Source organism: Entelurus aequoreus, linkage group LG21, assembly GCF_033978785.1.
Source record: "Entelurus aequoreus isolate RoL-2023_Sb linkage group LG21, RoL_Eaeq_v1.1, whole genome shotgun sequence".
In the NCBI taxonomy this organism is placed as follows: Eukaryota; Metazoa; Chordata; class Actinopteri; order Syngnathiformes; family Syngnathidae; genus Entelurus; species Entelurus aequoreus.
Window position 1 is genome coordinate 35,934,329 of NC_084751.1, and position 22,432 is coordinate 35,956,760.

Here is a 22,432-nt window from a genome sequence, read left to right on the forward strand (position 1 = left end):
CGCTGACTTCGTTGTAAATAATAATTTAGTTAATAATAATATTAATTCCATTGAAATGTGCAATGATACTTGAATAAAAACGTATTTGGCTAGTATTTAAAGTAAAAAATAAAAAACGAACATATTTTTCTCTTTTCGAAACATCTTCGGAGAGAAAAAAACCCCCGCCAAGATTGGAAAATTCAGCAATTGTTATATTTTCTAATATATTTCCACTTAAAATATAAATGTGAGGATCATTTATTGAGTTTTAAATCGCATAAACTCGTAAGCGTATAACTTCTAGCTAGAACGGCGGAAATGATAAATACAGAATCATACTCAAATCTATATTTGTACTTCCGGTTCCGTTGACTATTTTTTACAAACGTGTATTTAATATAAACTCACCTGGTCTGCGTCATGTTTATTTATATCGACGGCTTTGTTCTCTTCGGTCCACATGGTATCTGAATCTGTGGGACAAATGTGTAATTAAAAAGATATATTAAACATATATATTCCGATAAATGTCTGAACTATGAACTGCTTTTCGAGTAAAAGTAACGTCGAGCTGGTAAAAACTTACGTCCTCTTGACTACAGTGGGGCGGAAGTGTCTCCATGGTAACGGAGATACAAATCCGGTATGAGAGATTTATTGAGCAGAAGAAGAGAATATTATATTATACTAGAAGATGAAATTCCTGAAGTAATTGCTTGTGAATGAACTGAACTTAAATGCTGACAGAATGTAGTATGAATGTAAGAATAGTTTGAATGTGGTGGAATGGTTTGAATAGGTTGAAGAGCTGACGCTGAACTGAAATGCTACTGAAATATAGGGTGAAGGTGTGTTGTCTGTCTAATTGTAAATAATGCAGACGAGGCGTGTTGGCTGGGTTCTGAAAGTTTACTCCCAAAAAGCGTGTTCATAACCACATTCTAGCTGCCGGAATGGCGACATACAACCTCCACCGTGCTACCGCGCATGCTCGTCACTATTGTTGCATGCTGGGTAGTGTAGTTCTTATATTCCCCAGGGGTCGGCAACCCAAAATGTTGAAAGAGCCATATTGGACCAAAAATACAAAAAAAATCTGTCTGGAGCCGCAAAAAATTAAAAGCCATATTACATACAGATAGTGTGTCATGAGATATAAATTGAATTAAGAGGACTTAAAGGAAACTAAATGAGCTCAAATATACCTACAAATGAGGCATAATGATGCAATATGTACATATACTGTAGGTAGCCTAAATAACATGTTAGCATCGATTAGCTTGCAGTCATGCAGTGACCAAATATGTCTGATTAGCACTCCACACAAGTCAATAACATCAACAAAACTCACCTTTGTGCATTCATGCACAACGTTAAAAGTTTGGTGGACAAAATGAGACAGAAAAAGAAGTGGCATAAAACACGTCTTAGAAAGTCGGAGAAAGTTATACATGTAAACAAACTACGGTGAGTTCAAGGGCCGCCAAAATTAGTAGGACAAAACGGCGCTCGCCAAATACTTGAATCAATGAAGCATGTTTAATACAAACAGTGTGATTTATAACAATTAGGGAGGTTTGTGTCATGTTTGTCCTCATACAGAAACCATATTAACACAAAAAATATATTTTTTTCCCCTCATCTTTTTCCATTTTTCATACATTTTTGAAAAAGCTCCAGAGAGCCACTAGGGCGGCGCTAAAGAGACGCATGCGGCTCTAGAGCCGCGGGTTGGCGACCCCTGCACCTAGCGCATAACATCACAAAGGTAGAAAATGTTCAAATGTTGAAATCGTTTTAACGCTGAAATGGTTTGAAATGTTGGAATCATTTAAACGCTGAAATGGTTTGAAATGTTGGAATGGTTTGAATGTTGAAGAGTTTGAATTTCCAGGAAAAACGGAATTTGGTTTGGAATTTAGGAAAAGTGTTAGTTTGAATGTCCAGGATAAGAGGAATGTGTTTTTTTTGATTGATTGAAACTTTTATTTGTAGATTGCACAGTACAGTACATATTCCGTACAATTGACCACTAAATGGTAACACCAGAATAAGTTTTTCAACTTGTTTAAGTCGGGGTCCAAGTAAATCATGGTAAAAAGTTGAAAAGCTGCGATGGCCGGGAATCGAACCCGGGTCAACTGCTTGGAAGGCAGCTATGCTCACCACTATACCACCATCGCACTTAATTTAATGTTGGAATGGTTTCAATAGGTTGAAAAATGTGGGAATTATGCAACTTGGAAAAATGTCCCATTCATTTCAATGGGAACTTCCTGGAATTTTGGGAAAGCGGGGATTTTTTAAAATTGATTAGGAGCATGAATGTCCTGAATGAGCTAAATTAGTTGATGTTTGAATTGTTTAAATCGGGCAAGAAATGTTAAAGTATTAAATGGTTTTATGGAATTTCGGGAAAATCAGGAATTTTTTGAAAAAAGGTAAAAAACTTGAATGGTGTGAATAAGTTGAAATGGTTGGTGTTGCAATTTTTCAAATCGGTCAAGAAATGTTGAAGTAGTAGCATGTTGAATTGAAAAATGGTATTACGGAATTCCTGGAATTTCTTGAAAACTGGGAATTTTTCCAGTTCAAAAAACAACTTAGTTTTTTTTTGTCCTGATTAAGAGGAATGTTTTGTCGGTGCAACGGTTGAAGTAGGTTGACAAATGTTGAAGGAGTAGTCGCCAGAAAAAAGGGTGGAAATAGGGCTTAAGAAAAGTAGGAATTCTGGAAAATCCTGAAATTTTTTTTGAACTTGGAAAAATTATAGTTTAAAATTTCCAGGATAAAAGGAATGTGGGTTTTTTTTATTGATTGATTGAAACATTTATTAGTAGATTGCACAGTACAGTACATATTCCGTACAATTGACCACTAAATGGTAACACCCGAATAAGTTTTTTAACTTGTTTAAGTCGGGGTCCAAGTAAATCATGGTAAAAAGTTGAATAGCTGCGATGGCCGGGAATCGAACCCGGGTCAACTGCTTGGAAGGTAGCTATGCTCACCACTTGATTTGATTGATTTTGCAATGGTTTCAATAGGTTGAAAAATGTGGGAATTATGCAACTTGGAAAAATGTCCCATTCATTTCAATGGGAACTTCCTGGAATTTTGGGAAAGCGGGGATTTTTTTAAAATTGATTAGGAGCATGAATGTCCTGAATGAGCTAAATTGGTTGGTGTTTGAAATGTTTAAATCGGGCAAGAAATATTAAAGTATTAAATGGTTTTATGGAATTTCGGGAAAATCAGGAATTTTTTGAAAAAAGGTAAAAAAAACTTGAATGGTATGAATAAGTTGAAATGTTTGGTGTTGCAATTTTTCAAATCGGTCAAGAAATGTTGAAGTAGTAGCATGTTGAATTGAAAAATGGTATTACGGAATTCCTGGAATTTCTTGCAAACTGGGAATTTTTCCAGTTCAAAAATAACTTTGTTTATTTTGTCCTGATTAAGAGGAATATTTTGTCGGTGCAACGGTTGAAGTAGGTTGACAAATGTTGAAGGAGTAGTCGCCAGAAAAAAGGGTGGAAATAGGGCTTTGGAAAAGCAGGAATTCTGGAAAATCCTGGAATTTTTTTTTTACTTGGAAAAATAATAGTTTGAATTTCCAGGATAAGAGGAATGTGTTTTTTTGATTGATTGATTGATGCTTTTATTAGTAGATTGCACAGTACAGTACATATTCCGTACAATTGACCACTAAATGGTAACACCCGAATAAGTTCTTCAACTTGTTTAAGTCGGGGTCCAAGTAAATCATGGTAAAAAGTTGAATAGCTGCGACGGCCGGGAATCGAACCCGGGTCAACTGCTTGGAAGGCAGCTATGCTCACCACTATACCACCATCGCACTTCATTTCATGTTGGAATGGTTTCAATAGGTTGAAAAATGTGGGAATTATGCAACTTGGAAAAATGTCCCATTCATTTCAATGGGAACTTCCTGGAATTTTGGGAAAGCGGGGATTTTTTTAAATTGATTAGGAGCATGAATGTCCTGAATGAGCTAAATTAGTTGATGTTTGAATTGTTTAAATCGGGCAAGAAATGTTAAAGTATTAAATGGTTTTATGGAATTTCGGGAAAATCAGGAATTTTTTGAAAAAAGGTAAAAAAACTTGAATGGTATGAATAAGTTGAAATGGTTGGTGTTGCAATTTTTCAAATCGGTCAAGAAATGTTGAAGTAGTAGCATGTTGAATTGAAAAATTGTATTACGGAATTCCTGGAATTTCTTGAAAACTGGGAATTTTTCCAGTTCAAAAATAACTTTGTTTTTTTTGTCCTGATTAAGAGGAATGTTTTGTCGGTGCAACGGTTGAAGTAGGTTGACAAATGTTGAAGGAGTAGTCGCCAGAAAAAAGGGTGGAAATAGGACTTTGGAAAAGCAGGAATTCTGGAAAATCCTGGAATTTTTTTTTTACTTGGAAAAATAATAGTTTGAATTTCCAGGATAAGAGGAATGTGGTTTTTTTTGATTGGTTGATTGAAACTTTTATTAGTAGATTGCACAGTACAGTACATATTCCGTACAATTGACCACTAAATGGTAACACCCGAATAAGTTTTTCAACTTGTTTAAGTCGGGGTCCAAGTAAATCATGGTAAAAAGTTGAATAGCTGCAATGGCCGGGAATCGAACCCGGGTCAACTGCTTGGAAGGCAGCTATGCTCACCACTATACCACCATTGCATTGATTTTGCAATGGTTTCAATAGGTTGAAAAATGTGGGAATTATGCAACTTGGAAAAATGTCCCATTCATTTCAATGGGAACTTCCTGGAATTTTGGGAAAGCGGGGATTTTTTTAAATTGATTAGGAGCATGAATGTCCTGAATGAGCTAAATTAGTTGATGTTTGAAGTGTTTAAATCGGGCAAGAAATGTTAAAGTATTAAATGGTTCTATGGAATTTCGGGAAAATCAGGAATTTTTTGAAAAAAGGTAAAAAACTTGAATGGTGTGAATAAGTTGAAATGGTTGGTGTTGCAATTTTTCAAATCGGTCAAGAAATGTTGAAGTAGAAGCATGTTGAATTGAAAAATGGTATTACGGAATTCCTGGAATTTCTTGAAAACTGGGAATTTTTCCAGTTCAAAAAACAACTTAGTTTTTTTTTGTCCTGATTAAGAGGAATGTTTTGTCGGTGCAACGGTTGAAGTAGGTTGACAAATGTTGAAGGAGTAGTCGCCAGAAAAAAGGGTGGAAATAGGGCTTAAGAAAAGCAGGAATTCTGGAAAATCCTGAAATTTTTTTTGAACTTGGAAAAATTATAGTTTAAAATTTCCAGGATAGAAGGAATGTGGTTTTTTTTTTATTGATTGATTGAAACATTTATTAGTAGATTGCACAGTACAGTACATATTCCGTACAATTGACCACTAAATGGTAACACCCGAATAAGTTTTTTAACTTGTTTAAGTCGGGGTCCAAGTAAATCATGGTAAAAAGTTGAATAGCTGCGATGGCCGGGAATCAAACCCGGGTCAACTGCTTGGAAGGTAGCTATGCTCACCACTTGATTTGATTGATTTTGCAATGGTTTCAATAGGTTGAAAAATGTGGGAATTATGCAACTTGGAAAAATGTCCCATTCATTTCAATGGGAACTTCCTGGAATTTTGGGAAAGCGGGGATTTTTTAAAAATTGATTAGGAGCATGAATGTCCTGAATGAGCTAAATTGGTTGGTGTTTGAAATGTTTAAATCGGGCAAGAAATGTTAAATTATTAAATGGTTTTATGGAATTTCGGGAAAATCAGGAATTTTTTGAAAAAAGGTAAAAAAACTTGAATGGTATGAATAAGTTGAAATGGTTGGTGTTGCAATTTTTCAAATCGGTCAAGAAATGTTGAAGTAGTAGCATGTTGAGTTGAAAAATGGTATTACGGAATTCCTGGAATTTCTTGAAAACTGGGAATTTTTCCAGTTGAAAAATAACTTTGTTTTTTTTGTCCTGATTAAGAGGAATGTTTTGTCGGTGCAACGGTTGAAGTAGGTTGACAAATGTTGAAGGAGTAGTCGCCAGAAAAAAGGGTGGAAATAGGGCTTTGGAAAAGCAGGAATTCTGGAAAATCCTGGAATTTTTTTTTTACTTGGAAAAATAATAGTTTGAATTTCCAGGATAAGAGGAATGTGTTTTTTTGATTGATTGATTGAAACTTATATTAGTAGATTGCACAGTACAGTACATATTCCGTACAATTGACCACTAAATGGTAACACCCGAATAAGTTTTTCAACTTATTTAAGTCGGGGTCCAAGTAAATCATGGTAAAAAGTTGAATAGCTGCGATGGCCGGGAATCGAACCCGGGTCAACTGCTTGGAAGGCAGCTATGCTCACCACTATACCACCATCGCACTTCATTTAATGTTGGAATGGTTTCAATAGGTTGAAAAATGTGGGAATTATGCAACTTGGAAAAATGTCCCATTCATATCAATGGGAACTTCCTGGAATTTTGGGAAAGCGGGGATTTTTTAAAATTGATTAGGAGCATGAATGTCCTGAATGAGCTAAATTAGTTGATGTTTGAATTGTTTAAATCGGGCAAGAAATGTTAAAGTATTAAATGGTTTTATGGAATTTCGGGAAAATCAGGAATTTTTTGAAAAAAGGTAAAAAACTTGAATGGTGTGAATAAGTTGAAATGGTTGGTGTTGCAATTTTTCAAATCGGTCAAGAAATGTTGAAGTAGAAGCATGTTGAATTGAAAAATGGTATTACGGAATTCCTGGAATTTCTTGAAAACTGGGAATTTTTCCAGTTCAAAAAACAACTTAGTTTTTTTTGGTCCTGATTAAGAGGAATGTTTTGTCGGTGCAACGGTTGAAGTAGGTTGACAAATGTTGAAGGAGTAGTCGCCAGAAAAAAGGGTGGAAATAGGGCTTAAGAAAAGCAGGAATTCTGGAAAATCCTGAAATTTTTTTTGAACTTGGAAAAATTATAGTTTAAAATTTCCAGGATAAGAGGAATGTGGTTTTTTTTTATTGATTGATTGATACATTTATTAGTAGATTGCACAGTACAGTACATATTCCGTACAATTGACCACAAAATGGTAACACCCGAATAAGTTTTTTAACTTGTTTAAGTCGGGGTCCAAGTAAATCATGGTAAGAAGTTGAATAGCTGCGATGGCCGGGAATCGAACCCGGGTCAACTGCTTGGAAGGCAGCTATGCTCACCACTATACCACCATCGCACTTCTTTTAATGTTGGAATGGTTTCAATAAAAATGTGGGAATTATGCAACTTGGAAAAATGTCCCATTCATTTCAATGGGAAATTCCTGGAATTTTGGGAAAGCGGGGATTTTTTAAAATTGATTAGGAGCATGAATGTCCTGAATGAGCTAAATTAGTTGATTGAATTGTTTAAATCGGGCAAGAAATGTTAAAGTATAAATGGTTTTATGGAATTTCGGGAAAATCAGGAATTTTTTGAGAAAAGGTAGAAAACTTGAATGGTGTGAATAAGTTGAAATGGTTGGTGTTGCAATTTTTCAAATCGGTCAAGAAATGTTGAAGTAGAAGCATGTTGAATTGAAAAATGGTATTACGGAATTCCTGGAATTTCTTGAAAACTGGGAATTTTTCCAGTTCAAAAAACAACTAATTTTTTTTTGGTCCTGATTAAGAGGAATGTTTTGTCGGTGCAACGGTTGAAGTAGGTTGACAAATGTTGAAGGAGTAGTCGCCAGAAAAAAGGGTGGAAATAGGGCTTAAGAAAAGCAGGAATTCTGGAAAATCCTGAAATTTTTTTTGAACTTGGAAAAATTATAGTTTAAAATTTCCAGGATAAGAGGAATGTGGTTTTTTTTTATTGATTGATTGAAACATTTATTAGTAGATTGCACAGTACAGTACATATTCCGTACAATTGACCACAAAATGGTAACACCCGAATAAGTTTTTTAACTTGTTTAAGTCGGGGTCCAAGTGAATCATGGTAAGAAGTTGAATAGCTGCGATGGCCGGGAATCGAACCCGGGTCAACTGCTTGGAAGGCAGCTATGCTCACCACTATACCACCATCGCACTTCATTTAATGTTGGAATGGTTTCAATAAAAATGTGGGAATTATGCAACTTGGAAAAATGTCCCATTCATTTCAATGGGAACTTCCTGGAATTTTGGGAAAGCGGGGATTTTTTAAAATTGATTAGGAGCATGAATGTCCTAAATGAGCTAAATTAGTTGATGTTTGAATTGTTTAAATCGGGCAAGAAATGTTAAAGTATTAAATGGTTTTATGGAATTTCGGGAAAATCAGGAATTTTTTGAAAAAAGGTAAAAAACTTGAATGGCGTGAATAAGTTGAAATGGTTGGTGTTGCAATTTTTCAAATCGGTCAAGAAATGTTGAAGTAGTAGCATGTTGAATTGAAAAATGGTATTAGGGAATTCCTGGAATTTCTTGAAAACTGGGAATTTTTCCAGTTCAAAAAACAATTTTGTTTTTTTGTCCTGATTAAGAGGAATGTTTTGTCGGTGCAACGGTTGAAGTAGGTTGACAAATGTTGAAGGAGTAGTCGCCAGAAAAAAGGGTGGAAATAGGGCTTTGGAAAAGCAGGAATTCTGGAAAATCCTGGAATTTTTTTTTTACTTGGAAAAATAATAGTTTGAATTTCCAGGATAAGAGGAATGTGTTTTTTTGATTGATTGATTGAAACTTTTATTAGGAGATTGCACAGTACAGTACATATTCCGTACAATTGACCACTAAATGGTAACACCCGAATAAGTTTTTCAACTTGTTTAAGTCGGGGTTCAAGTAAATCAATTCATGGTAAAAAAAATTAGACAGCTGCGATGGCCGGGAATCGAACCCGGGTCAACTGCTTGGAAGGCAGCTATGCTCACCACTATACCACCATCGCATTGATTTTCAAGTGGTTTCAATAGGTTGAAAAATGTGGGAATTGTGCAACTTGGAAAAATGTACCATTCATTTCAATGGGAACTTCCTGGAATTTTGGGAAAAGCGGGGATTTTTTGAAAAATGATTAGGAGCATGAATGTCCTGAATGAGCTAAATTGGTTGGTGTTTGAATTGTTTAAATCGGGCAAGAAATGTTGAAGTAGGGAATTTTGGGAAAATCAGGAATTTTTTGAAAAAAGGTAAAAAACTTGAATGGTGTGAATAAGTTGAAATGGTTGGTGTTGCAATTTTTCAAACCGGTCAAGAAATGTTGAAGTAGTAGCATGTTGAATTGAAAAATGGTATTAGGGAATTCCTGGAATTTCTTGAAAACTGGGAATTTTTCCAGTTCAAAAAACAACTTTGTTTTTTTTGTCCTGATTAAGAGGAATGTTTTGTCGGTGCAACGGTTGAAGTAGGTTGAAAAATGTTGAAGGAGTAGTCGCCAGAAAAAAGGGTGGAAATAAGGCTTTGGAAAAGCAGGAATTTTGGAAAATCCTGGAATTACTTGGAAAAATATTAGTTTGAATTTCTAGAATGGTGGAATGTGTTGAAGGTGGAATGGTTGGAATAGGTTGAAAAATGTGGAAATGGTGGACGTTTGAAAAATGGCCAATTCATTTTGAATGGGAAAAAAGTCCTGGAAAACCTGGAATTCTGGGAAATCTGGGAATTTTTAGAATTTTTCCAGGAAAAGCCAGCGATTCCCGAATAGGCTGTACAGTTTGAATGGGGTGAAAAATGCGGAAGGTAGAGTGCACCAATTAGACAGCTGATACCGGAGTACATGTCAAACTACTTCCTTAACGTAAATGACCGCCATAACCACAACACCAGGGGGTGCTCCACTAACCACGTTAAACCCAGATTCCGAACTAACAAAGGTCTTAACTCATTCTCTTTCTATGCCACATCAATGTGGAATGCGCTCCCAACAGGTATAAAAGAAAGGGCATCTCTATCCTCCTTCAAAACCGCTATAAAAGTTCACCTCCAGGCAGCTACAACCCTAAACTAACACCCTCCCCGGATTGCTAATAATCAAATGTAAACAATCAAATGCAGATTCTTTTTCTTATGCCTTCTGATCTCTCTCTCTCTCTCTCTCTCTCTCTCTCTATGTCCACTACTTGATGTCCATATCCCACCCCCCCCCCCCACCCCACCCCCCCTCCACACTCCTGATTGTAAATAATGTAAATAATTCAATGTGATTATCTTGTGTGATGACTGTATTATGATGATAGTATATATGATAGTATATATCTGTATCATGAATCAATTTAAGTGGACCCCGACTTAAACAAGTTGAAAAACTTATTCGGGTGTTACCATTTAGTGGTCAATTGTACGGAATATGTACTTCACTGTGCAACCTACTAATAAAAGTCTCAATCAATCAATCAAAAAACCAAAATCTTGGGATGAAGAATAAGTTGAATAATAAATAGATTAATTTTGGTGTAGAAAACAATATGTGTGAATGCTTTGGAGCATTCACACAATTAGTTCAATATACATATTTTAGGCCAGTGATAAATCAAAACCAACATTTGCATCAAACGAAGACATTTGTTGTTGTACCTCTCTCAAAATGGAATGATTATATTTGTAGTAACGTATTTGAATATGGATTTGATGCTCATTCTACGTATAAAAGTGTTTTGTTATTAAAAAAGGCACAACAATGGTTTTGTTTTTGCGAATGATTAAAAAGTGTGATTCAGTTTCAGTTTCAGTTCATTTTGAACGTGCATACGATACAATGTAGTGCATCACATATTTCCAGTTGTTTCATTACAGCACGTCTGAAAAGGAATAGGAAGAAGCAGAGCTTATTTAGTCCTACCCCTTTTCATACCATAGCAATTTTATCCAATTTCCTTGTTCTCTGTAACAGAACAGTGAACAAATAAATAATAAACTAATAATATAGAATGGTAAGTAAACAAATATTAAATACTTAAATTATCTTTGTCCCAATAAAAAAAAGGGTTCAAGATGTTCATCATAATTCTTGTTCTGTGTACTTTGTGAACACTTGTAGTTTGAACAGTCTCTTAAACTGAATCATATTGGTGCTTTGTTTGATTTCTTTGCTTAATCCGTTCCATAATTTAATTCCACATACTGATATACTAAAGGTTTTAAGTGTTGTACGAGCATACAAATGTTTTAAATTAGATTTTCCTCTAAGGTTATAATTCTCCTCTTTTGTTGAGAAGAATTGTTGTACATTCTCGGGTAGCAGGTTATAGTTTGCTTCGTGCATCATTTTAGCTGTTTGCAAATGCACTTAATCGTTGAATTTCAATAATTGTGATTTAATAAATAAAGTGTTTGTATGTTCTCTATATCCAACATTATGTATTATTCTAATTGATCTTTTTTGTAACACCGTTAGTGAATAAAGTGCACATCTTCCTTTAAAGAAGCTGCTCGAGTAAAAATTTATTTTTTATATAACAACGTTAAATTCTCCCCAGAGGTGCAATTAAAGGAAACAACAACAATCACACTGCTGTCGTTTGATCACTTGTAAGACATGTAATTACATGTAATTATTCATCCATTACATCTTCAGCTATTATTACTCTCACAATGGGAAGGGGCCTGGAGCACTTGTTTTCTCCACTTACAATATTTGTTGTTAATATTTACATAAAATACTTTATATTTGTTATTTAGATAGAATATTTTTGTTGTTATTTAAATATAATATTGTTGTTAATGACAGAAATGTACATTACTGCATTTGTAGTTTTATCAGTCTGACTGTATTTTGCAGAGTCCAGATGCAGAGACGGCAGGTAAAAAATATATTTGATGTCAAAAAACTAAGGAAGCAGGAAGCATAAACACTTGGAAGAGAGAACACCTGAAACAAGCAAAACAAATGAGGGCCAGCATAAGAAGCCTCCTGATTAATGATTGCCAGCAAGTGAGTATCTAAATCACAAACTGAAGCCTGAAGTAAAGTGACATGGAAACAAAGAGAGACAGGAAGTAGAATGAAAAATAAAGGCGTTGGGCAGGTAATAATACAAAATGCAGGAGGCCAACAATAATCAAACTGTCATGTGGAGTCAAGCAAGATTTTTGTTCACTTTATATTTTTGTGAAACGATTTTTATACTTTATTAATCTAACGCAAATCAATTTGATGCATGTTTTGTACTAAAATCAATTAGTAGGGAATACATTGTTACACAATTTGTGTTTTTAGTGCAAAATAACAAATTTAACATAATAGAAACATAAATTAGCAAGCCATCCTGAATCCAAGATGGTTGCCTTCCAAGACCATAGGTCAGGCCTGGGCAATTAGTTTGACTCGGGGGGGGCCAAATTTTGAGAAAAAAAAAAGTGTCTGGGGGCCGGTCTATCTGATTTTTAGGAACACTAATACAAAACCTCACAGTAATGTCTGATTGAAAGCTAAAAACATTATGATAAACAGAATGGCATTTTCCTTTTTTTTACTGAATGAGACCCAGAATGTGGGATTTACAATATTAACTATTGTCTGAATAATTGTATCTAAGTTATCACAAAACTTTGTGTTTCAATGAGTTCCCGGCGAGCAGACAAAAGCTGTCTTTGATCTTACCAATCAAAAGGCTTGTAAAACTCCACTGTGTAGGATGGGAAGCGACATGAAGGTGTCTGTCTCTTTGATGTATTGTAATCCACAGGAAGATTTTGTCTTGACCCGAGATCTACAAAGCGGAGAGGAAGCAGGACCTGACCCCCCCCCCCCCCTTCCAGGCACCTTTTCTTTGAACTGTTTTGTGACCAAAGGCAGCGGCTTTTTACGACCCCCGTCCCTTTAGCAACAGCTGTTGCCATGTTTCAGTTTCAGCTTCAGTTCATTTCGAACATGCATATGATACAATGTAATTCATCACATATTTCCTGTTGTTTCATTACAGCTCGTCCGAAAAGGAGTAGGAAGAAGCAGAGCTTATTTAGTCCTACCCCTTTTCATACCATAGCAATTTTATCCAATTTCCTTGTTGTAATCAGGGAAAGTCCAAATAAAAGAGGAGGCGTACAATATTTCGTCAGAGCGTGGTGGGACACTGTACAAGGGTACAGGTCTACGCGTTTCTCCTCATTGAGCCAAATTTAATTCTGTCTCTGTTTAATTCCTTGCTTCTTTGTCTGTTTAATAGATGCCATCAGTGTTTGAACCTGACAACTATGACCGATAAAACACTGAATATTGACAACATATGAACGTCACACCCCCTCTCGATCGACATATTTTACAATCAAGCGAAACAACAATAATGCAACAAACAGTGAAATATGAACGCGAAGGGTAAAAAAAAACCCCACCTACAATCTGATATATCTGATACATCACTAAGCTTTAGAACTTTCTTCTAAAAATCTCCTTCCGCATTCGTCCCTGACAGTGTTGGGTAAGTTACTGAAAACCAGTAACTAGTTACAGTTACTAGTTAATTCATTTCAAAAGTAACTCAGTTACAAACTCAGTTACTTACACCAAAAAGTAATGCGTTACTGTGAAAAGTAACTATTTAGTTACTTCTTTTTTTCCTTTTTTTTAAGGCTCCCATTAATGCCCTTTTAGCCTTCATTTCAGTATTGTTATTGCACTGGAGGATAATGCAATCTGTTGATCAACTTGACATGCATTTGCATCACTGAACTCTGCTAAGCAATGTGGTCTACATACAACACACAAAGACAAAGATATGTTTCAAAGGGCCAATTTATTTCGGGCCAGAACAAATTGACAAAACTATTTATTAGACTCTGCATAGACTGTGCTTCAGAGTTTTTGCGAAATATTACACACAATGCTTTACACACACCTTCACATCTTGCACACGTATAAGGATTGTGATACACACATATTCACATCTTGCACACAGATAACGATTGTGATACACACATTTTCACACTTTACACACACACTAGGATTGTGATACACACATCTTTATCTCCAGATTGTTTGTCAAACCTTGTGTTTGCCTAAATCTGCACGTGTCCAAACTTTTTCTACTGAGGGCCGCACACGGAAAAATTCAAGCATGTGGGGGCCATTTTGATATTTTTCATTTTCAAACCATAACAAAATGTATGCATTTTTTTATTTATTTTACCTTTAGGGGTCCCGGGGACCATAAAGGTTCTCAGTCATTTAAATGTTAAAAATAAATCAGATTATTATTATTTTTTAATTATTTAACACTTACAGTAAATCTCTATATCAACTTCAAGTTGATATAAAGTAATACAAATTTTAAAAAAAGTTTTATGGCTTTTCTGTCAAAAACAACTTAGTTTTTTTTATAGTAAAACTGAAATATGCAGTATTTAGTCATTAGAGAGCTAAAAGATCAATAATGCAGGACACCATTGATTTTAATTATTTCATATTTTTGAATAATCACAGTGAAAAAATAAATAAAAAATCACTAAATATATTTGGGATGCAAAAGATGCCCCACTCATAAAATGATACATTTTTATTAGGTTTTTCTTTTACTGTCAACACTTAAGTTACGAGATCAACTTCAGATATATCTGTCGATTTTATGCTGGAACTATTATTTTGTTTGTTTTATGCGCTTTTGTCAAAGAAAACTTTGATGTTTTTATATGGCTACTACACAATATATGCAATATTTACCACATAAAACATTTTAAAGTGAAATATTTGAAGTAATTGGAGCCCTGAAAATAATTCATTATAACATGGATTTTTTGTCATTATTTTTTTTTTTTGAGCAATGGCAAAAAAAAGAAAAATGAAGAAAGACAAAAGAAAAAAAAAACAGCCTGCATGGCAGCTTTTGTGTCAACATTGCAACTTTTTCTCGTTAGATTTCCCCTCATTCCACTTTTTTAATGTTATTTTTTATTTTTACAATAGTATTTCCAGAATGTGTGGCGGGCCGGTAAACAATTAGCTGCGGGCCGCAAATGGCCCCCGGGCCGCACTTTGGACACCCCTGCTCTATTCTGTCATTTTTATTTATCTCCAGATTTTTTTTCAAACCTTTGTATTTGTCCCAGATTTTAATTTGTACTGCATTGTTGACCACTGTGATGTGTTACTTTACCTGACTGTGGTAAAAATACATATTTTCAGTTTGCAGCATCATTGTTGAGCAGTTTTTGAAAAGATTTCAGGATATTTTTACTTTCCCTTTAGGTCCTTACGTATAGGCCCACTTTAAAGTAAACAATGACCATTGCTGTGGATTTGTCAATATATTTTGTCAAGTTATAGTAATCATTCATCACATGCTAAAAGGGTCGGGCAAAATGCCCCAAACATGTGATTTCTTATAGTAAAATAGGGGTTTTTACAAATGTGTTTTGTATTTATCACTGTTATGGATAACTCACTCCAATAGTGTCTTATCATTTGAAGTCTGTGAGTGAGATGACAATAAAATTGCAATTTTAGAAATGCTTGCTTTATTTTGATGAATGGGCATATGTTTTGACCTAAGTGGGTCATTTTGCAAATAATCTAGGAATTAAGAACATTTAAAGACCTACTGAAACCCACTACTACCGACCACACAGTCTGATAGTTTATATATCAATGATGAAATCTTAACATTGCAACACATGCCAATACGGCCGGGTTAACTTATAAAGTGCAATTTTAAATTTCCCGCGAAACTTCCAGTTGAAAACGTCTATGTATGATGACGTTTGCGCGTGACATCAATGGTTGAAGCGGAAGTATTGGGACACATTGTATCCCAATACAAACAGCTCTGTTTTCATCGCCAAATTCCACAGTATTCTGGACATCTGTGTTGGTGAATCTTTTGCAATTTGTTTAATGAACAATGGAGACTGCAAAGAAGAAAGCTGTAGGTGGAATCGGTGTATTAGCGGCTGGCTGCAGCAACACAACCAGGAGGACTTTGACTTGGATAGCAGACGCGCTATCCGACGCTAGCCGCCGACCGCATCGATGATCGGGTGAAGTCCTTCGTCGCGCCGTTGATTGCTGGAACGCAGGTGAGCACGGGTGTTGATGAGCAGACGAGGGCTGGCGTAGGTGGATAGCTAATGTTTTTAGCATAGCTCTGACGAGGTCCCGTAGCTAAGTTAGCTTCAATGGCGTCGTTAGCAACAGCATTGCTAGGCTTAGACAGGCGGCACAGCATTAACCGTGTGGTTACAGGTCCAGTGTTTGGTTCGGTGTCTCCTGATAGTAGTATTGTTGATCTTCTGTCTATCCTTCCAGTCACAGGCTTATTTCTTTTGTTTCTATCTGCAGTTAAGCACGATGCTATCACGTTAGCTCCGTAGCTAAAGTGCTTCACCGATGTTTTGTCGTGGAGATAAAAGTCACTGAATGTCCATTTCGCGTTCTCGACTCTCATTTTCAAGAGGATATAGTATCCGAGGTGGTTTAAAATACAAATCCGTGATCCACAATATAAAAATGAGAAAGGTACAAGGGCTCATTGGATTCCACACTAAGTTACGGTCAGAGCGAAAAAAGATACGTCCTGCTCTGCCCTCTAGTCCTTCACTCTCACGTTCCTCATCCACAAATCTTTCATCCTCGCTCAAATTAATGGGGTAATCGTCGCTTTCTCGGTCCGAATCGCTCTCGCTGCTGGTGTAAACAATGGGGAAATATGAGGAGCCCTTCAACTTGCGACGTCACGCTACTTCCGGTACAGGCAAGGCTTTTTTTTATCAGCGACCAAAAGTTGCGAACTTTATCGTCGATGTTCTCTACTAAATCCTTTCAGCAAAAATATGGCAATATCGCGAAATGATCAAGTATGACACATAGAATGGATCTGCTATCCCCGTTTAAATAAGAAAATTTCATTTCAGTAGGCCTTTAATGTGGTGTTTGTAAAAGTGTGTTAATCCTTTTGAAAAAAAGACGCGCGGTTAGTAAAATTGTGCGTAAGCAAATGGAAAAAACGGTATATTGTTTCCTTGCGATCCATTTCTGGTCACACGTGGTCGGTTTTTATTCAAAGCTAAATATAACACGCTGGTCTTGTTCCAGAATATGTGAGACAAAAGCATGGAGCTCGTTGCTGAGGAACTGCAGCGGAGTTGTGGCTGTCAGGCAGCGAGTATTTGTGCAACAAGACTGCAGCACAAGGAAGCGGTGTCAGGAATGTGTTAAATGTGTTAAAGTTTAATTGTCGAAGTGTTTCACACTAATAGGGTGTAATCATGACAACAGAGTGAGCATTGTCTATGTTATGTAATGTAGTAGTAGTAGTAATAATATGTAAATATGACATAGAATGTATATTGTATTCTATGCTTGTCATGATACCAGAATTTTAATGGTCAATACCATTACTATTGTAAGAGACTATTGACTATGGAGAGAAAGCATCTGGGCAATCGACCCAGTCCAGTCCAAATAAAAAAAGTATGTTTTCTTAAAAAAAGAAAAAAAGAACCTTAGAGAAAAATCTGATTTACAACATTTGTGCACACGTATACACTTAAAACCTTTAGCACAGTGGTTCTTAACCTGGGTTCGATCGAACCCTAGGGGTTCGGTGAGTCGGCCTCAGGGGTTCGGCGGAGCCTCCGCCACGGAGGTATAGACACATCCAAATTATCGTGTAAATAAAAACTTCTCCCTATCGGCGTATTATGGATACCTCCAAACAATGTTCCCTCTAATTTTCCATCTGATTTGCAGGTTTTTTGATTGATTGATTGATTGAAACTTTTTCTGGCAGATTGCAAAGGAAGAGAATACATTATATGAAACAGTACAGTTTACACAGTACAGTACATATTCCGTACAATTGACCACTAAATGATACGTTTTTCAACTTGTTTAAGTCGGGGTCCACGTTAATCAATTCATGGTAATGTGTGTAAGGTCTGTAATTTGTTGTGAGTTCATGCACTGTGTTGGTTTTGTTCTTTGAACAAGGTGATGTTCATGCACGGTTCAGTTTGTGCACCAGTGAAAAAACATAACCTTTTCTTGAATTTGAAAAAAACCCAAAACATTTTATTTTTCACTAAAGAAGGGTTCGGTGAATGCGCATATGAAACTGGTGGGGTTTGGTACCTCCAACAAGGTTAAAAACCACTTCTTTAGCATATTCATCCATTAAGTAAAGAAGTCAAACAAGGTACTAATATGGTCCAGTTTAAGAGGCTGCTCAATTAATTAGTCTTTACAAAGTACAAGGAAGAGGAATTTTGATACACATCTGGAACTTTATTGAAAATGAGATATGATTCAAGTCATTATTTGAATCATAAATTGCTCAACTATTTATTAAGCGAACTGCTGTATTTGAAGTATATTGACAGTAAAATACCATGAATTGATTAACCTGGGCCCCGAGTTCAAAAACCTATTCGGGTGTTACCATTTAATGGTCAATTGTACGGAATATGTACTGTACTGTGTAATATAATGTATTCTCTTCCTTTGCAATCTACTAATAAAAGTTTCAATCAATCAATTGTGAAAAAAAACCATGAGAACAGGAAGTGAACATACAGTACAGGCCAAAAGTTTGGACACACCTTCTCATTCATGTGTTCATTTTCTTGATTTTCATGACTTTTAAAGATTGTCACTGAAGGCATCCAAAGTTTGAATGAACACATGTGGAGTTATGTTCTGAACAAAAAAAAGGTGAAATAACTGAAAACATGTTTTATATTCTGGTTTCTTCAAAATAGCCACCCTTTGCTCTGATTACTGTTTTGCACACTCTTGGCATTCTCTCGATTCACCCACATCTGCGGTTCTCTCCAAGGTTTCTCATAGTCATTCTCTTTGACATCCCACTGGGTTGTGAGTTGTTCCTTGCCCTTATGTGGGATCTGAACCGAGGATGTCATTGTGGCTTGTGCAGCCCTTTGAGACACTTGTGATTTAGGGCTATATAAATAAACATTGATTGATTGACAATGACATTTTACATGTGGTTCTTCATGCCAAATAGCGCCCTACATACAAACCCTGTTTCCATATGAGTTGGGAAATTGTGTTAGATGTAAATATAAACGGAATACAATGATTTGCAAATCCTTTTCAACCCATATTCAATTGAATGCACTACAAAGACAAGATATTTGATGTTCAAACTCATAAACTTTATTTTTTTCTGCAAATAATAATTAACTTTGAATTTCATGGCTGCAACACGTGCCAAAGTAGTTGGGAAAGGGCATGTTCACCACTGTGTTACATGGCCTTTCCTTTTAACAACACTCTGTAAATGTTTGGTAACTGGGGAGACACTTTTTTTAAGCTTCTCATGTGGAATTCTTTCCCATTCTTGCTTGATGTACAGCTTAAGTTGTTCAACAGTCCGGGGTCTCCGTTGTGGTATTTTAGGCTTCATAATGCGCCACACATTTTCAATGGGAGACAGGTCTGGACTACAGGCAGGCCAGTCTAGTACCCGCACTCTTTTACTATGAAGCCACGTTGATGTAACACGTGGCTTGGCATTGTCTTGCTAAAATAAGCAGGGGCGTCCATGGTAACGTTGCTTGGATGGCAACATATGTTGCTCCAAAACCTGTATGTACCTTTCAGCCTTAATGGCGCCTTCACAGATGTGTAAGTTACCCATGCCTTGGGCACTAATACACCCCCATACCATCGCTTTTTAACTTTCCGCCTATAACAATCCGGATGGTTCTTTTCCTCTTTGGTCCAGAGGACACAACGTCCACAGTTTCCAAAAACAATTTGAAATGTGGACTCGTCAGACCACAGAACACTTTTCCACTTTGTATCCGTCCATCTTAGATGAGCTCAGGCCAAGCGAAGCCGACGGCGTTTCTGGGTGTTGTTGATAAACGGTTTTCGCCTTGCATAGGAGAGTTTTAACTTGCACTTACAGATGTAGCGACCAACTGTAGTTACTGACAGTGGGTTTCTGAAGTGTTCCTGAGCCCATGTGGTGATATCCTTTACACACTGATGTCGCTTGTTGATACAGTACAACCTGAGGGATGGAAGGTCACGGGCTTAGCTGCTTACGTGCAGTGATTTCTCCAGATTCTCTGAACCCTTTGATGATATTACGGACCGTAGATGGTGAAATCCCTAAATTCCTTGCAATAGCTGGTTGAGAAAGGTTTTTCTTAAACTGTTCAACAATTTGCTGACGCATTTGTGGACAAAGTGGTGACCATCGCCCCATCCTTGTTTGTGAATGACTGAGCATTTCATGGAATCTACTTCAATAGCCAATCATGGCACCCACCTGTTCCCAATTTGCCTGTTCACCTGTGGGATGTTCCAAATAAGTGTTTGATGAGCATTCCTCAACTTTATCAGTATTTATTGCCACCTTTCCCAACTTCTTTGTCACGTGTTGCTGGCATCAAATTCTAAAGTTGATGATTATTTGCAAAAAAAATTTTTTTATCAGTTTGAACATCAAATATGTTGTCTTTGTAGCATATTCAACTGAATATGGGTTGAAAATGATTTGCAAATCATTGTATTCCGTTTATATTTACATCTAACACAATTTCCCAACTCATATGGAAACGGGGTTTGTACAACGAGTGATCTGCGTAAAAATGTGTGCATTGCTGACTGAGACAACTTATTCCTCTATTTATCCGTTCACTGCAGTGTGGTCATCAATGTGTATTTAAATACTTTTACATTTGTGGTAAAAAAAAAAATGCAAAGGTAGTAATTTTTATTTTATTTATTTTTTATTTTTTTAAAGTCTTGTCAATCAAAAATTTCATGACCCACCTGCAGTACCTAAGCAGACACCCTCAGGGTACCGCAAGTCCTGTTGAAGACCTTTGCTTTCAGATAAACGAGAATTTCCTCCAGTTGCTCAAAGCAAAAACTGTCCCTATCCATCATTATTCCCCACCATGTTTTTGTTTCAACAAAAAATCCAATCCAAAGCAAAAAAGAGACATTTTGTCGACGTTCCTCTCAGTTTTGTTTCGGCGGTGGCCACCTAAGCCAGTACAGTTCTACATCAAACAAGTCCGTGTGCCTAATCTGGCCTGTGTGGGCATGTTCCACAGCTGGTCTCCATGACAACATGAACATCAGCTCCGAGTAGAAAACGAGGCATTCAGACTCTTTTTTTTTTTTATGTCGGCTTCTTCCAAGCCTACCACTTAATTCTAATTGGTCCATGAATTCAGCACAAGAGAAAAGATAATCTTATTCTGACATGAGAATTTACTAGTGAATACTCAGCCAAAGAAAGTATTAGTTGTACTCTACAATAGTGTATTTTGCAGTATTTTAAAGTGATTATTTTACGCGGTCATTTTTCATTTATTTCTGGCCTCCAACCAACACCCACTCAGTAGCAACAACAGCCACAAATAATATCTTTCATGTGTGGACTCTTCCAGATGTCTGCAGTTCTGTTGTTTGCCTTCATTACACCTTTGCAGGACATACGCAGGTTGTTGCGAAATGTTCCCCCCCCCCCCCCCCCCCCCAGACTTTCTCTGCCTTTACTGCTTTCATAAATCTTCCCCAGTGAAATTCTTCCGACTTGCTCGGACAAAACACAGATCACATGTAAAATGTGAATTAATGAATGACAGGGCACTTTATATCAGGGGTGAAAGTCTATTCCCAAGTGGGCCGAATGGGTAAAAATCAGGGCATGATAACTTAAAAATACAACTAAGATAACTTCAGATTGTTTTCTTTGTTTTACTTTGTGCCAATATTGAACAAGCACATTCTGAAAATGTACATATCACATGTATTCCTCTTGACAGAACTATTTAAGTGAATTCTGAGGGAAAATTGGTGCAGTTTAAAAAACACCATGAAAAACACAATGAACACTGACTTAATCTCAGTGTATCCAAAAAAAAAAAAAAACAGTGAAGTTGGCACGTTGTGTAATTCGTAAATAAAAACAGAATACAATGATTTGCAAATCCTTTTGAACTTACACTACCGTTCAAAAGTTTGGGGTCACCCAAACAATTTTGTGGAATAGCCTTCATTTCTAAGAACAAGAATAGATTGTCAAGTTTCAGATGAAAGTTCTCTTTTTCTGACCATTTTGAGCGTTTAATTGACCCCACAAATGTGATGCTCCAGAAACTCAATCTGCTCAAAGGAAGGTCAGTTTTGTAGCTTCTGTAACGAGCTAAACTGTTTTCAGATGTGTGAACATGATTGCACAAGAGTTTTCTAATCATCAATTAGCCTTCTGGGCCAATGAGCAAACACATTGTACCATTAGAACACTGGAGTGATAGTTGCTGGAAATGGGCCTCTATACACCTATGTAGATATTGCACCAAAAAACAGACATTTGCAGCTAGAATAGTCATTTACCACATTAGCAATGTACTGTATATATTGTGTATTTCTTTAAAGTTAAGACTAGTTTAAAGTTATCTTCATTGAAAAGTACAGTGCGTTTCCTTCAAAAATAAGGACATTTCAATGTGACCCCAAACTTTTGAACGGTAGTGTATATTCAATTGAATAGACTGCAAAGACAAGATACTTAACGTTCGAACTGAGAAACAT

At 36.3% G+C, this 22,432-nt stretch overlaps 1 protein-coding gene and 7 non-coding genes across 8 annotated transcripts in view; all 8 read right to left on the reverse strand.

Annotated features, from left to right (window-relative positions):
* spag8 (sperm associated antigen 8) overlaps positions 1-22,432 on the reverse strand; it is a 40,552-nt gene that overhangs the window by 16,298 nt on the left and 1,822 nt on the right. The window contains exon 2 of the mRNA XM_062032065.1: positions 391-455. Within this exon, the coding sequence (XP_061888049.1) occupies positions 391-444 (54 nt within the window). The 5' untranslated portion in view covers positions 445-455. The remainder of the gene's footprint in view (positions 1-390; positions 456-22,432) is intronic.
* trnag-ucc (transfer RNA glycine (anticodon UCC)) lies at positions 2,094-2,165 on the reverse strand. The gene has a single exon. It is a non-coding gene; the product is annotated as a tRNA-Gly (tRNA).
* On the reverse strand, positions 3,770-3,841 carry trnag-ucc (transfer RNA glycine (anticodon UCC)). The gene has a single exon. It is a non-coding gene; the product is annotated as a tRNA-Gly (tRNA).
* trnag-ucc (transfer RNA glycine (anticodon UCC)) lies at positions 4,613-4,684 on the reverse strand. The gene has a single exon. It is a non-coding gene; the product is annotated as a tRNA-Gly (tRNA).
* Positions 6,283-6,354, reverse strand: trnag-ucc (transfer RNA glycine (anticodon UCC)). The gene has a single exon. It is a non-coding gene; the product is annotated as a tRNA-Gly (tRNA).
* trnag-ucc (transfer RNA glycine (anticodon UCC)) lies at positions 7,128-7,199 on the reverse strand. Its single transcript has one exon. It is a non-coding gene; the product is annotated as a tRNA-Gly (tRNA).
* trnag-ucc (transfer RNA glycine (anticodon UCC)) lies at positions 7,963-8,034 on the reverse strand. Its single transcript has one exon. It is a non-coding gene; the product is annotated as a tRNA-Gly (tRNA).
* trnag-ucc (transfer RNA glycine (anticodon UCC)) lies at positions 8,804-8,875 on the reverse strand. Its single transcript has one exon. It is a non-coding gene; the product is annotated as a tRNA-Gly (tRNA).